Source organism: Tyto alba, unplaced genomic scaffold (genome assembly GCF_018691265.1).
Source record: "Tyto alba isolate M040663 unplaced genomic scaffold, T.alba_DEE_v4.0 Super-Scaffold_7, whole genome shotgun sequence".
Classification (NCBI taxonomy): Eukaryota; Metazoa; Chordata; class Aves; order Strigiformes; family Tytonidae; genus Tyto; species Tyto alba.
This window is the reverse complement of record NW_024881328.1, coordinates 20,871,477-20,886,918: the sequence shown is the minus strand read 5'-3', so window position 1 is coordinate 20,886,918 and position 15,442 is coordinate 20,871,477. Positions and strand designations below refer to the sequence as shown.

Below are 15,442 nucleotides of genomic sequence, written 5' to 3'. Positions count from 1 at the left end.
ATGTTTTTATTTGCTTCATTTGATCTGGTTACAAAATGTGAGTTTCATGTAGCATCCTTAATCTCTCTCTTTATGGGCTCAAGAATGAGTTAAATTCAATGATGAATGAGTTAAATTCCATGGAAGTTTAACTTTTCCCTACTTGATCTGTAGATCATGAGTGCTTTGTCTCCTAAGAGTTGTGAACTTGATATTTTCCTCCTGAGGTGAAATTTAGCTGTATGAGTGTATTGTCTCTAAATTTGCTAGCTGGAAACTTCCTGAAGCAGCTTACAGATTTGAAGGCTACAGTAATGCTGTTACCCACCAGACTGGACACTGGAAGCATGAAGCAGTGACTGGTGAAAGAGATGGCAAGAGAAGATCAATAAAAAGATGCTGTAGTTCTAAAGAGGCTTTAATGATTTAAAATTTGATGTTTGATCTTTATCTCTTAGAATGTCGTGCATGCTACACTTTTTGAAAGTTGGGCTCTTTGTTTAGCCAGGACCACTTGCAAAAAACTAGCATTAATATTAATTTAATAACTAATTAGGTTTTTAAAAAAATATGTATAATTCTTTTATCTGTTATGATTTTTAAAAAATTTTCTAACAACAGGCAGTTATATGAGAGCATTAACATTCATTTAAAGCATATCATAAGATCCTTTATGATAATGCAATGAAGTGGAGAAAATGTGATCACAAAATTGTGAGTTACATGGGTTTTATAATATATTTTTAATTGCCTTTTCCCTTTGAAACCATGGTCAGAATTGGATGTTAAAACCTCATAATTGTCAGGGAGACATAAGTTCAGATCTCAAGTCTGTTCTTAACCTGTAACTCATTGTTGGAGTGTAATTTAAATTTGGAGGTGCCAATGATCATTTAAATAAAACCTACAACTTTGTTCAATTTCATCTTGTTCTCATTAGCTTGAGTCCACAACAAAATACAAGTGGCCACAGAAACTATATACTCATTTGAAAACTTGTTCAACCTTTTTTTTGTAGCATGATTTCATAAGCTGCTGAAATTTATTAAATAAAAAGAAAAAAAGCCATATAAATAGTATTGTACAGAAATTATCCATAGTCTTTCAGGATTTATGCTTAACTTCCCGCACTGTGAGTAGTCCCATTGTGTTACTCAGACTACGCAACACATAAATGTGCACAACACATCTACAGGAAAGTTCTTGGATTTGTATCTTTCCTATAAGTGCATTTCATATTGCTGTAAAACTGAAAAATTCACTCAAGAATCTGAGTGGCAGAAACAGTCTAAAGCAGTGAGAAAACTGATTCTGAACACCAGTGCTGTGATACAAATAACTGAATTCTTTGTCTTTTCTTCCCCTCTCCCCTCTGCAAAGCCAAACTACACATTAGGACTTGCTTTGTAGATTATTATTTTGTTTCCTTTTCCTTTTTAGTTTATTACATGGCTTGCTCTTACCGTTCCTTTTGCATATGCTAGTTCTGAGGCTCAGTATCCCTGGTTTGTGCAAAAACATTAAAACACTAAAATGCCCTAAACTCATTTGCAGTTTTGGAAATGCTTCAGGACATAGTAGGGTCCTGGGGAGAAGGTGGCAAATTAATGCTTTTCTATATTGCAGATAACTTTCACTTTATGAATGATGCAAGAGAACGGAGTGTTAGACATTCCTGACACCCTAAACAGTCTGAGCAAATGGTTGAAGCACTCTGCTGCCTTCTGCCCCATGTGTCACACAGCAGGAGCTACTTGGCTTCTGCACAGAGAACACAGATTTGGCTGTGACATGGAATAAAGCCCTCAGTTGCCCCTGTAGAAGAAAACAACAAAACACAAAAAACCCCCTACGTGTGACAGACCTCAGAAGTTGGGCCCTACTGGGGTGGAACAGTAACTTGGTGTACATAGACCTGATTAATGGACTGTGTTCAGATTGCTTGTTTCATGTTTTGTATTCATGCATTTAAATTAATTTAATAATGTTTTTATTATCTGACCTTTGTGTTTTCATGTTCTGCTCTTAGGTGCAGGTTATGTATTGTTTTTTTTTTTTGTTTTTTTTTTTTTTTTTTTAATTTGTTTGGGTTCTTTTTACAGGAAGAGCTATAGAGGACCATGAATTAGTGATGGAAGTCCAGTCAAATTGGGTAATGGAAGAGGAAAACAAACTGTATTTTAGAAAAAATTATGCCAAGTACGAGTTTTTTAAAAATCCACTGGTAAGTCCCAACATTGTATCTGTGAAATGGTGCAATTGCTCTTGATACAAAATAGTCTTTCCTGTTACACACAGGCAGAGTGTAAAGCTGTTAGTATAACTTGAGTCAAAAGGACTCAAATGGAGTATATTGTAGTGCCTGTAACTGTTGGCCAGTCCCTTTGTTGCAACTGTAAAACCTCCATGTTCATATCTTTTTTTTTTTTTTTTTTTTGGGGTGAGGGGACCAGACATGAGTTTAACTTTATTGAAGTTTGCAAACGGACCTCTGACAAAATAAAATTTTTGAAATTGAGAGAAGCTTCCATCAAGTGACAACAAAATATAAAATGAAGCAGTGCGAGGAGGGGAATCTGTAGCAAAGATGATTTTATTGTTAAAGTGAAAATTGAATGTTATGGTCCAGTGCTGCCCAATGGCAGCTTCTCACAGCTGCACCTAAAGGACAAGTGACACAAAACAGCCATAACCTGTTAGGAGTAAGTGAAAGTGAAGCCAGTTAGTGTATGTAAGGAATGGAAAGAGAGCAGAGACAACTCGTAACTGGGGTACGTTGCCAAAGGTTAATGCTGCTGATTCAGACCTTGGCTGATGGCAAAGGCTGTGGAAGAAATCCTGGCTCAGCAGGAGAAACTCACCATCTGGTTGCTCAAATTCATGGTGTATTTAGATTACTCCTAATGCTGTCTTTTATAAAGACAGCTTGTTTCAGATGTCAAAGGGAGAAATAGAAATGTATGAGGACTTGAAAGGTGAAAAGTGGAAGGGAACTCAAATTATCTACCTATGAAAAAGATTAGTAAATATTAAGATACCAAAAGATATAAGAGGTCTAAGGTGTTTTTTTATTTGCTCCACCTGTGTTTCTTGTACTCCCCTGACATGGAGATATCACTGCACTAGTGAAAAATTCTAGTCTTGAGATGGTCTACAGTTAGTAGAGAAACTTTCAAAGAGTAAGTATGTTTGTGTATTGGATAACCAGTGAGTGGAACCAGCTGTGGAGTATGGCAGACATGCAGTTATGTGACTAGCATCAGCAGCTGTGGCTAATCAGAGTCCTTACTGTTCCTGGTGAGTGGTTCTTCTGGGTACTATGGTCTCAGGTGTAGCAAGAATCCTTTATCAGAAATGAGTTGATATGAATTAACTCTACCAGTAGTTCAGTTTTGTTAAAAATGAGTCAGTGGACACTGGATGTTCAAGGGAATATTAGCTTCAAACTTGTCCAAGCCTTAGAGAACTTTATTAGTAATGGTCAAACTCTTGTCTGGTTTGTATCTGCATGACTATATTGAACTCCCCAGCTGCAGGTCTGTCCCATAAATTACCTCTTGATCTTTCACTGATAATGGAATTGGCACATTAAATGGGGACTTTTTAACCACACTGTTGATGTAGTCAGATTTTGATGTTAAATCATATCGGACAAAATGGAAAGTTAAAAAAAAAAAAACAGGGAGGACTTGTTCTCTATTAATGGAAGTTATCCCAAAATATTTTACTGGGTTTATAGTGTAATGAAAACAAGAAAAAAAAAATTCAACATGTTGGTGTAGCATGCTGAAAAATATATTGTAGCATTTGTAGCATATTGAATCCCCAGGAGAGTCTTATATGTCCACAGAAATAGAAATTACTACTATAAAAACAACGCTAAAGGCCAAGTACTGCAATATGGCTTGCACTGGTATATGAAACTTTCTTGTTTCCAGAGACCACTGATGTTTTCTCAAAATTCTAAATTTTTCAGCAAATAATATATAGGTTATCACAAATTTAGGAATGATATTAAGGTAAGCTGAAATTATTAGATAAGAGAATCTGTGGTATCTTGCACTGCACTGACAACTTTAATTTTACATCCAAAAGAGATAGGAAGTTTTATATTTATTTTTAAGAAACTTTGATACAAACTACTTTTGTTACAGAGCTTTTTTCCAGATCATATGATATCTTTTCCAAGTGAGACCAATGCAGCTGTAAGTCATTCTGGGATATTACAGGTATGTAATCTTTGAATGAAGATTAGCCAGCATAGCTCAGAATTTCCCCTTTTCTGTGTTGTGTGAGCATAATTCTTTGTCACTGTTGGATCTGTTGCTAGGTTTTGAATAACTCAAAACATGGTTAACTTTTTTTCCTATGGGATATGAAATGATGTATCCTTCCAGACAGTTGTTATATGACCATGGCTGGAAACTTGCACGTTCTTTCAGAATTCAGGAGTGCCAAAACAGACAAAATGCATTAAAAATGGTTAATTCGGGGGAAAGACCCCATTTCCTTAAAAAAATTGAGTGCTGCAGTACTCAGCACATACTTAACAGCAGGCCTTGGTAGAATACAGAGGAACTGGTAATGTGATACAGTTGGGTATAAAAAAGAATTAAATGGTTAAATTTAATAAGTAGAAAATTTAGACTGACTAGTATGATTTGTTAGCTTGAAGGCTACTGTAGCCTTCAAAAAAAAAAATCGTAGGTCACTCAGTGTTAGTCATCTTTTAAGAGGACACAAGATTTTAATTTACAGTGGGAATAATTTCACAGAGTGACCATATCAGGAGGGATCATCGTCTTCTCAAAGAGGGGAAAAATGAGTAATAAAGGTGGAAACATACACATCACTCTTGTTTGCTTGTCACTAGAAAAATTAATTAATAAAAGAACTTTCACTGGTCTTAAGGCAACAACACTTCGTATGAGTGTTTGGGATAAAGAGTGATTGGAAAAGCAACATAATAACACAAGATAATTAAGGTAGAACTAAAAGAAATATAGATTACAAAAATTTTTGCATCTATATTATAAATTCTACCTTAGCATCCACTAGTAACTGAATAATATTAAAGAACTAATTCTCAAAGCATTCTTCTGTATTAAATAGTTATAATCCTTGTAGAAGCGGATGTTACCTAGGAAGTTAAAATTACCCCAAATATAGTAAAAAATGTTTCAAATTAAATTTCACACATGCTAGATTTTGTAAATCATTTTTACAAGCCTAATTAAAACTTTATCATTTCAAAAGATGCTGCATATCTAATGAAAATTGGTTCACTTTTGCTACCTAAATAACAAATAGATTTTGCAGCCTAATATAAGCATTTAATTTAGAAAAGCTTGTCCCCTGTGTTAATAGAACTTAATATTTTTTGCTCACAAATGTAATTTGGCAGTTTGAAAAAAAATAATAGGGAGTTTTATAATGGAAATCTTTGCCTTATACTCTTGCACAGAACTTCCTTAATCCTGTGTTGTGTTATGTAGAATGTGTGTAGAACTTGTGGTTAAGATTAAGAATAATTCTAAATATATACAGTTATGTCTCATTTTGATAGCTTGAAAAATTTGTTGTGAACTCTCCTCTGTTGCTATTTTATGTTGTACTGTCTGTTTAATTGTATTTCATCAAATAAAACTTACTAGGCACAAAGTAGAGAATACCTTTGTGGATTGTGCAGCCATTCTGCACGTTTCAGCAGAAGCAGTTTGGTAAATTGTTTACAGTGAGACGCTATTTCCTTGGAAACTTTCATTAAGACAAGTTAATGGGCTCGTGTTATTATTTGTGATGTGCTTGGTCAAGTATCAAGAGAGACATTAGTTTTAACAACTCAGTGCTTACAAGTGATTAAAAAATCACTTCTGATACTTTTATAGCTTTTTGTGGATTGAGCTGTAAGCAAGTAAAATATTTTTCAACTATATTTTCTTGACATTCATTGAAATTGAAAGAGTGAGTATTTTGGCTGATGACTTGAAATCATATCATCTAAATAGCTTCAAAAACAAAAAAAAGTTTACCTGTCTCCTATCCATTTAGCATGTGCCAAGTAAAATTACTACATCTGACATACACTGAAAGTCTATGTATACCAAGAGAGAGGTTTAATCTCTGGCATTGAGATCTTTAGTCTTAAAAAAAACCCAAAAAAACAACTACCACCAGAAAAGAAGTGTGTTGCTATTTTGATTAGAGTATGGCTGCTCTGAGACTGTGGTAAGCAGTATGAATCATATGGAACTTGCTTTAGGTTATTTTTAAAATTGTATGTTTTAAAACATGTCAAAAACGAAAGTAGTATGAAGATTTTAATCTGAGGCCTTTCCCCATAGCAGTGAAATATTCTGTTATTTTCAGAATTTGGGGTGGGTTAGTTGGTTGGTTGCTTTTTGAGAATTAGCAACCTTCATAGGTAGGCAACAAATTAATTCACCTGGTCTAATTAGATATGAAACTGTTGTTCAATGTAATTTTGAATGGGGCTTGTGGCTTGTTTAAAACATCATCTGCTTATTGGAGCAACTCTTATTTTAGATTAATGTGTGTACTAGATCCTTTTGTATTCTTATTCATGACAGCAGTTCCAATGAATAGATTGCATGGCACAGATAGTGTTGACAGAATTGAGTCCTTCTGAATTAGTAGGTGAAATCATAGTCTCCTTGAAGTTTTTGTTTGTTGTTTTTTTTTTTTTTTTTTAATTATTTTGAAGGGTCAATATTTTATCCTTTTTTTTTTTGTTGACTTTTTTGTATGTGAATAACATTTCTCCAATTTTGTATTTCTGTTTTTTTAATTTTTAATTGTATTTGTAGCAGATTTTTTTTCACTATACGGTACGTGAACAGTATTTTCAATTTAACAGTGACATCTTCAAAATAGAATGTTGAAATTACTTGGGTAATTACATTTTTTTTCTGGTTTTGATTTAAGAATAGATCTATCCCCCCTACTCCTTCCTCATTGTTTAATAAATGTAATTGATATTCAGGTTCTATAGGTAGACTTGAGGTTCAGGGCTCAAGTGTTCTATTGACTACTTTGGCTGCTTCCTTCTAATAGCTTTTTACATATACTGTGAATACATTTAAAAAAGCTATTGTAGATAGCACATGTTGAAGCCGTCTTCCAGAGCAATGAAAACAACTTGCACCTGATGTAGAATATATTAAAGAAGGAGGCATATGTCTTTCGTAAATAAACATTAAAAAATAAATGTTATATATGCAAAAAATAAGTTAAAGACAAAACAGGATTACCAGCACAAGCACTCAGAATTTTGTGAAAGGTAGACTTACTGATAGTGTCTTTTCCTTTTGCCCTTTCGCAATTGTCATCTCTTGCCCCAAGTTCTTAATTGTTCCCACTGTCTGCCTTCACAGATTCAAGATTCAAGCCTTCAATTCTTTAATCTCTCTGGCATAGCAAGTCCCTAGTTCTCTGACCTCTCATCTGACCTCTCATCCAACTCCGTTCCAGTCTTCAGGCGCAACTAGTCACATCCTGAGTTTCAGTCTCTTGTCAATCTCCTAGACATGTTCTGGTCTGCCCATTGCCTTTCCCCATCTTCCACTTGAGGTTTTACTGGCCTTTCTCCAGGTCTAAACTCCTCAGGTTGACTGAAGTCTATAGGAGACAGTACTGAGAATCAGTATCAGTTCTTCTCTGGAAGGACTTGGTGCCCCCAAAATTTATCAGCAAGGTCAGGGGAAAATCCTGCTCATTCCCAGTAGCATTGGGCTGGATCATGGCTGGCTGCCATCATACCTTTGAAGAAATCAGTCATCAAATTAAAACCTGATTCACAGAGCCTTAGGAAAATGATGCCTTCTTTAACTCTCCAAAATAGTCGCAGTGCTTGAGAAGCATCCACCTTAGCAAACATTGTTGTCTCTACTATGCAACCATTCTTTCATTAAAAATGTTGAAGGTATAGACAAACAAGTTGTACAGTTAGGAGTGCAGCTCTCAATCGTTATTGCATTCAGTGATGCCTAGTATTTCTGTGGTTTTTATTATTATATTCATCTGAGATAGTGCGATGTTTTTCCTGTTCTGTTGTTTTTTCACTTGTTGATTGATTCGATTTTTTTTTTTTTTCCCCCCCAAAAAAAGACATTTATTTCCTTTCTTTTTTGTTCACATTGGTTATAAATTGGTTGGTTTTACAGCTAATCAAATCGTAACTCAGTCCTTGGTGCTGTAATATAATAGTATCTGAAAGACGTGGTGACATTTGACACCACCCTACATACAATGTTATATATTTCACTGCATGGGGGGAGAGGGCACAAGCTTACTTCTGCATATTGTGTGACCAATAATCCCTGTCTGCAGCAAACCATCATGCAACTCTGCCCACTTCTTCCTGTATTAAAGACTTTTCTTATTTTCCTTATTTTTTGATTACCTCTTATCTACATAAGCAGGGATCATTTTTCCCCAATAATAAACTTGCATGTACCTCCATTAAAAAAAAAACAAAAACAAAAAAAAAAAAAACCAAACAAAAAAAAACCACAACAAACCAAAACAACAACAACAAAACCTAACCAAAACGAACCCACAACAAAAAACCCCGAGTAAGTTAGCTTTTCTACTATCTTTAGTTTTAGGTGTTTATTACAGACATTCAATTCTCACTCTGAAATATTTTTACTGCTCATTCCTTCTGACAGTTAATGGTTTTGACTACAGCTTGTTCATTTTATATTTTCTCATGCATTCTTCAGCTGTCTTAGAAAGAAAGAGGTGGATCTAAGATTGCCTTTTTCCTAGCATTATTGCTACTTTAATTGATAGCATGGGTACAGCAGCGTCTGTTAAAGCTTAGTTTTGTATTGCCCCTCCAATTCAATCTGCTGAGTAAGAAAAGTGTTTTTCATGACAGTGCTTCTAGTTTGAAGCTCTTATGGCAGAAATCCTGGGGAAAACACTTGTGCAGGCTGGGAGCCTACCACTCCTTTCATCTTCAGCAGAGATGCTAAAGCCTAAAAAGATGCTCTTTTGTTTTTACATACATTGATTCTTTTAGATTTTCCTAAAGCTTCCATTTGATTTTATTTATGGAGTTAAAATACTTTTTCAATTCAGCCTTTAGAGTCGCCATCAGTGAACCTGTTAATACGTGGCAAACGAGAAGATTAACAGGCTGGAACACCTACCAGGACCTACTCATGTGCTTCAGTGTTGCTGAAATAGCTTAAACTGCATTTGTACACAGCTGTGTGCCAGCAGCACATGTAGATAGATGTACCCAGTCTTATTGTAATTTAACTATTCAGATGAATAGTGATGAAGCTATTCATAATGCATTCCTAGTTGTGGGCTAGGGCACTCCCCTGTCAAATGAAGCCCGCTCACGTTACTGCATTCACACCAGATGAATTTAATTAGCTCAGGTTAGTCTACAGGTGGTCATGCATCTGACAGCAAGGCAGGAAAACAATAAAAGTAAAAGAAACCTTATGTATCTTGGTTGGACTGCGTTATTTAGTGGCCAAAAAACTTGGTGTACTTCCAAAATCACATTCATTTCATCATTTTGCCGCAGTTCGGTATTGGCCAATCTGTCTCTTGCCTGGTAATCTGTTGCTTCATGTCCTCAAATCAGATTTTCTGGAAGTGGCAGTGGACAGGAGGAAAATGCAGTAATGAAAGATGCAGATATCAACCAGAAAATCCTTTGTTCCCTACTTCTATATAAAGCTAGATAGTATTTATGATACTACAGGCCAGCCTGGAACGAAGTTCCTTGATGAGCTTAGTAATAACATAAATTCTTTTGCATATATGGAAATTGAAGAATTCTAGGTTAGTATGTTTAGCTGTGAGTCATAGTTCTGAGTAGTTTTACTGGAAGAAGAGTAATAACAATTAATGCATTACATGGAATTAGAATAAATCTAACACAGTTGCCAGCTTTTAGTGGGTACATTTGCAGGTTAAGTAAAACTGTGTACCTGGTCCTAGCAAGATAACAGCTGTGTTGCACTCTGACAGTTGAATAGATTGAGCTGTTTTAGTGACTGGCCCAACCTCTCCTGTTTTTGGCTCAACTAAAGCTCCTACTAAAGCACCACGTCCGGTCCTGAGACCTTTGTTCTTGCCTTTTGAAATGGTAATATCTGATGACCTGCATGGTTTTGTGATTCAGATTTTGTGATTTGTTTGATGAATTAATTTTTACTCAGACCAGTTCTCTTATCTGGTTTGTAACTGGGGGAGGGATGGATTATTTTTTTTTTTTTTCTTCTATTGGTAGTACTAATTTGCAGTTTTATATAAATAGGGTCTGAGCCATGGGATCAGAACTTCTTACACTGGTTTTGTTTGCTGAAGTCAACATATTGCATAACTAATGCTCTCATTTCAAACCATATGTTCCATAAAAAATATGTAACTTGCTTAGCATACCTTAAATCAGAGGTACTCTTAATGGGATTAGATGTAATCATAACTGAATTATTGTGGTGTGATAGTGGATTCAGGGGTTTATTCCCCTTAGTCCTGAGTATGTTAATGAAACAGAAAGCTGGTTTCAGATGTAAAGAAAAGCACATGTCTGATATTTTCTTTCAGATGTTCCTAAGCTCCAGCACATATCCGGAGATTCATGGTTATTTGCATGCAAAGGAGCAGGGAAAAAAATCGTGGAAAAAATTGTACTTTCTTTTGAGAAGATCTGGCCTTTATTTTTCCACTAAAGGTACATCTAAGGTAAGGGAAGAAAAAAAAAAAGAGAGAGAGAACTATGAAGTTACAGAAAATGTGTATGTATTTATCATTTGTTCTAATAATAATAAAAATTTTAATTTCAATTTATAGTAGTAAAAAAGAAAAAATCTATAACAAATAAAATCTTAAGAGATATTGAGAGATAAATATGAGAAAATATTGTCTTAGAAACTCTTTCTTTTTTTTCTGATAATTTTGCTTCATGCTGGTTAATATTTTTCCAATCAGTTAACAGAGTACCCTTTAAAAATGAATTTTCAAATAGTAGTTAAAATTCTGACGTATAAGTACATGCTCTGAAAAGTGGTTGTCCTGGTTTGAGCTCAGGTCAGCCAAGCACCACACAGCTGCTCACTCACCTCTTCCCCTGAAGTGCTGGGAAGAAGAAAATAAAGTAAAAGGCTCAGGAATTGAGATAAGGACAGGGAGAGATGGCTCACCCATTATAGTCACAGACAAAAGACAAACTCCTTAGGGGAAAAAAAAGAACATAAGTTTAATTCAGACACTAACTACAACAACACTTAACAGAGTAGGACAGTGAGAGCATTACCACATCTTAAAAGCACCTTCCCCTCCCCTATCCCTTCTCCCCAGGCTCAGCTTTGTTCCCAATTTCTCTACCTCCTCCCCTCCAGCAGTGAAGGGGGGGCCGGGAATGGAGGGTGCCATCAGTCCTGCTGCTTCTTCTCCTCGGGGATAGGGGGAACAACTTCTTGCATTCTTCTGCTTCAGTGTGGTTCCTGTCTAACAGGAGACAGCCCTCCATGAACTTTCTCCAACGTGAGTCCTTCCCACAGGTTACAGTATTTACTGTGCTGCTCCAGCGTGGGTCACCCCTGTGTGTTGCAGTCCTCCCAGCATCAAACTACAATGGTGGGGGCTGCTTCTTCCCTCAGAGTCCTGTCCTTCGGGCGCAGCCACCATTGCTAGTTAGCTCAGCCCTAGCCAGATATGGGACTGACTTGGAGCTGGGGGAGCCTGCAGTGGCCACTGCTGTAGCCCCCTCCCCTGCTACCAAATACTCCACTGCTCACATAAAACTAGCACAGTGAACATAATAGTTCATTATCTAAAAAGCCCCCAAAACCTATGTATAAAAGGATTTTAGAGGAAGATTTTGAGAATTCTCAAATTTTGTCACTGCACAGTTTTTCATTTAGTACTTTAAACCTGATTATATTAAACAGGATACATTGGAGTTGAGACACATTTTAGATAAACCACTTAAAACAATGTTTTTTCTTGTTCTGAATTTTCTGTGTTAACTGCCAGAGTGTTCATTGAGCTGTTTTTGTATTCCTCAGTAAATTTCTTTTGATTGCTTCCTTGACTTAACCTTAGAGGATGGAGATGATGGTTAGAAATAATACTGGGCAGAACTTACAACACATTGTTTTTCAGATTATGCAAGTGTATTTTATTTTGATGCTTGAAATTCATACTGCTCTCAAAACTTGACTCCTACTCTAATATTATTGTGGCTTAAATTTAGTGGATGTTTTCCCAGAAATGATATCACTTGTACTTTGTTTTTCTCCCTCTCTGGAAGAATGGACTCTAACTAGCTTGAGGTGTTTTTTTCTCTGCATTATAAAATTAATGTTGAGTTGTCTCTAGATTTCATGATGTCACAGTTAACACTGCAGTATGTAAGACTGTATTTTGGAACAGGAAGACTACTGTACTCTTCTGAGTTTCTTATCTGGAGAGGCTTGCTACAAATAGTCTAACCTTATTACATTGCTCTTCTTTTTAGGAGCCAAGGCATCTGCAGTTTTTCTGTGAATTCAGCAATAGTGATATGTACATGTCTTTGGCAGGCAAAAAGATTTCTGGAGCACCAACAAACTATGGATTCTGCTTTAAGGTACAAGCTTATTCTGATATATATTAAAGCAAGCCACAGTTTTTAGGTAAGCTTAAGTTTCTTTAAGGTTTTTGAAAACAATATTCAGCTGTCTATTATAAAATAGGAGAATTAGTGGCTTTTATTTCAACAGGTATTATCTTCAAGATATGCATTAATGCTAAAAAAATGTGCTGTGGCCTTCTAGCCTAACAAATCAGGAGGAACCAGAGACCTGAAACAGCTCTGTGCAGATGATGAACAAAGTAGGACCTGCTGGATGACAGCAGTTAGGTTGCTTAAGGTAATTTTTCTGTGTGGAGTTAACTTCTTCCTTATGTTTGCTATGTGAAATTTTGATACTGTATGGTAGACATGCGATGTAATTCTAGGTTCCCATGCAATAGCAGTATCAATTTTGTACTCTGAAAACTTATTGTTCTTCATCCCAACAAGCAGAGAGAGACCAAGTTACTGGAATCTTTGCAGGGGATGGGATGATGTCTTGAAGCCTCAGTCCTACACATATATAACATTAAGTGTATGCTTTTATGTAAACATATTGAATTCAGTGAGATTCTTGCACAGTTTTGAACAAAGAGACAAGAATATACAAGAAGGGAACTTATATTGTTAAAATGTGTCTGTACAAAATAGGAATAGGTCAGTTGGTGTATTAAGTGGGTAGTATTTAATGCAGGGTGTGCATTTATAAAGGCAGCAGCAACAATGATGATGATGTGCATTTCCTTATCCTAACAACATTTGTCCCTGGTTTTTAATGGTAAAGAAAGGCATGTATTATCTTTTACATCTGGAAAAAATTTACTTGGCTTAGGTTTATAATCTGAAATGCTAACCATCTTATTTTCTGGTTTTAGTATGGGATGCAGCTGTATCAGAATTACATGCAACCGTATCAAGGTAGAAGTGGCTGCAGCCCTTTGAATATAACACCTATGGTATGTCCCACAGTAGCTCCATGAATAAATCCATTGTTTCTGCCATCATGCTATTTTTAAGTAACTTGTGTCGATTATACTACTGACCTGATCCTGCAAATCTTTGCATGTGAGAATGCTTGCTGAAATCTTTAGGGCTGTCAGGGTTGACTAGAGAGCTAATTTTTTAATTTACTTACTTAATACAAATTAGCTAGTTCAGACCAGTTAACAGGCTTTTCCACTTTGTCTAATCTCCAGTATTTTGGGTGTTCATTCGCTTATTATCACTGTCAAAAAGAATGGAAAGAGGATTTTGAAAACAGAGCAGCAGAGCTACAAATGCATTAAAAAAGAAGCAAAGTGTTTCAGGTTACACATGCTGCAAATGATGAATAAGAAAGCTATCGCAATCCTTGTCAGTATACAGAAATACTTGATTTTATTATTTTTTAAGAAATATAGGATATTAAGTACTTGAGATTAATTTCAGCTGGTGTAATACTGACTGGACTTTAGAGGAACACCATAATTTGGCAAAACTAGGTTTTCAAGAAACAGCCTATACTAGATGCTGTGTAAATCTTCTCAGTCAGATAGTTAACATTGGATCAGGCTGTCCTTTTCTTTAATATCTTATGGTATCCCAGTTCTTTATGAGTCATTTGATTTCAGATTTTTTTAATGCGTGATTTATCGATTTTGGTTTTTGTTGACTAAACTGGGTAAAAATCGCTTGATGCTGGGACTTGTGACGGTGATTTTGTGGTGGACTTTTTGAGCTTTTATTATAGTTCTTGTTATTAAAATGCCTAAAATATGCATTTTCTGTTATAGATATTTACAAAAATAGTTTTTAGTGATAATGCTAATAATCATGGCTTCAAAACTGTGCTTAATACACTGACCATGTCTTTATTTTCTGTTATGTGAAGCTGTTAAAATAACCAGCTGCTGCTTTTATAATGGATCCAGGAGCCATTACTGATTCTCCTCTCAAACTTGTGTTGTTTTAGCTCATGTAGCTACTAACACAGGCAGAATTTATAACCAGTATTAAGCACAGCATTGTTCTTCTACTTGTGTATAATTCATGATTTAACAGCAAATTGGATAAACTTGGGAATTAAGTTCACAAGCTGATGAATATACTTCATAGGGGAACCACTTCCATGTTTCACACTTCTCAATAACACAACCACGTCAGCTACAAGGGGTTCCCTCCACTCTCCTAAAGGCAAAGGCAAATATTTTCTCTTACTTTGCTCTTGTTTTTTGTTTTTGTTTTTTGTTTGTTTGTTTGTTTGTTTTTAACTTTTGCAAAGCTCTTTGCAGATTACAGTTACTCAGACAGACCTTAGACTACAGTGTCAAGAATTACACTTAACTACAGAATTGCTGTCTTCCATTTCTAGTTATATTCATGCTTGTAACCAAACAGGAACGAAACAGAGCTGCGTTGGTTCTGGACTAGGAAGCTTTGCTAACACTACAGAAATCTGGGCCCCTTGGGTTCCAGATGTTACTTTTAACTTACAGAATGTTAGAATGTTCTTTTAATTATTTGATATTCCAGTGCCTGCCAACATTTGAGCCATTATAATATGTATTAAAGTTGATTTTGTGAACCTTGATTTGTGAGTATTTTGGTGAGTTTTAAGACTGTTTAGTCAAACTTCATTGCTTTTTATTCTATTACAAACTTGATCTTCACTGGGAGAAAAAAAACACAAGCATTTTTTATTAACAGATCCTACAAGCTTTGAGCCTGGGATAAGAGTTAGAAGAGATGTGTTAAAATAGAAGTTAAACCCCATAGAAATTGCTGTTTTCAATGCTTAAATCCAGTAAACTTTGAGTGAAAGTTTATATAGTTAATACATAAATATATGACATATTTATAACAAAATATTTAAAATCTTTG

General features: G+C 35.5%; 1 protein-coding gene across 1 annotated transcript in view; it reads left to right on the top strand.

Moving 5' to 3' along the window:
* Positions 1-15,442, top strand: part of GRB14 (growth factor receptor bound protein 14) — a 65,382-nt gene that overhangs the window by 40,841 nt on the left and 9,099 nt on the right. Inside the window, exons 4-9 of the mRNA XM_042784414.1 lie at positions 2,082-2,203; positions 4,134-4,208; positions 10,573-10,710; positions 12,488-12,598; positions 12,786-12,881; positions 13,459-13,539. Coding sequence (XP_042640348.1) covers positions 2,082-2,203; positions 4,134-4,208; positions 10,573-10,710; positions 12,488-12,598; positions 12,786-12,881; positions 13,459-13,539 — 623 coding nt within the window. The remainder of the gene's footprint in view (positions 1-2,081; positions 2,204-4,133; positions 4,209-10,572; positions 10,711-12,487; positions 12,599-12,785; positions 12,882-13,458; positions 13,540-15,442) is intronic.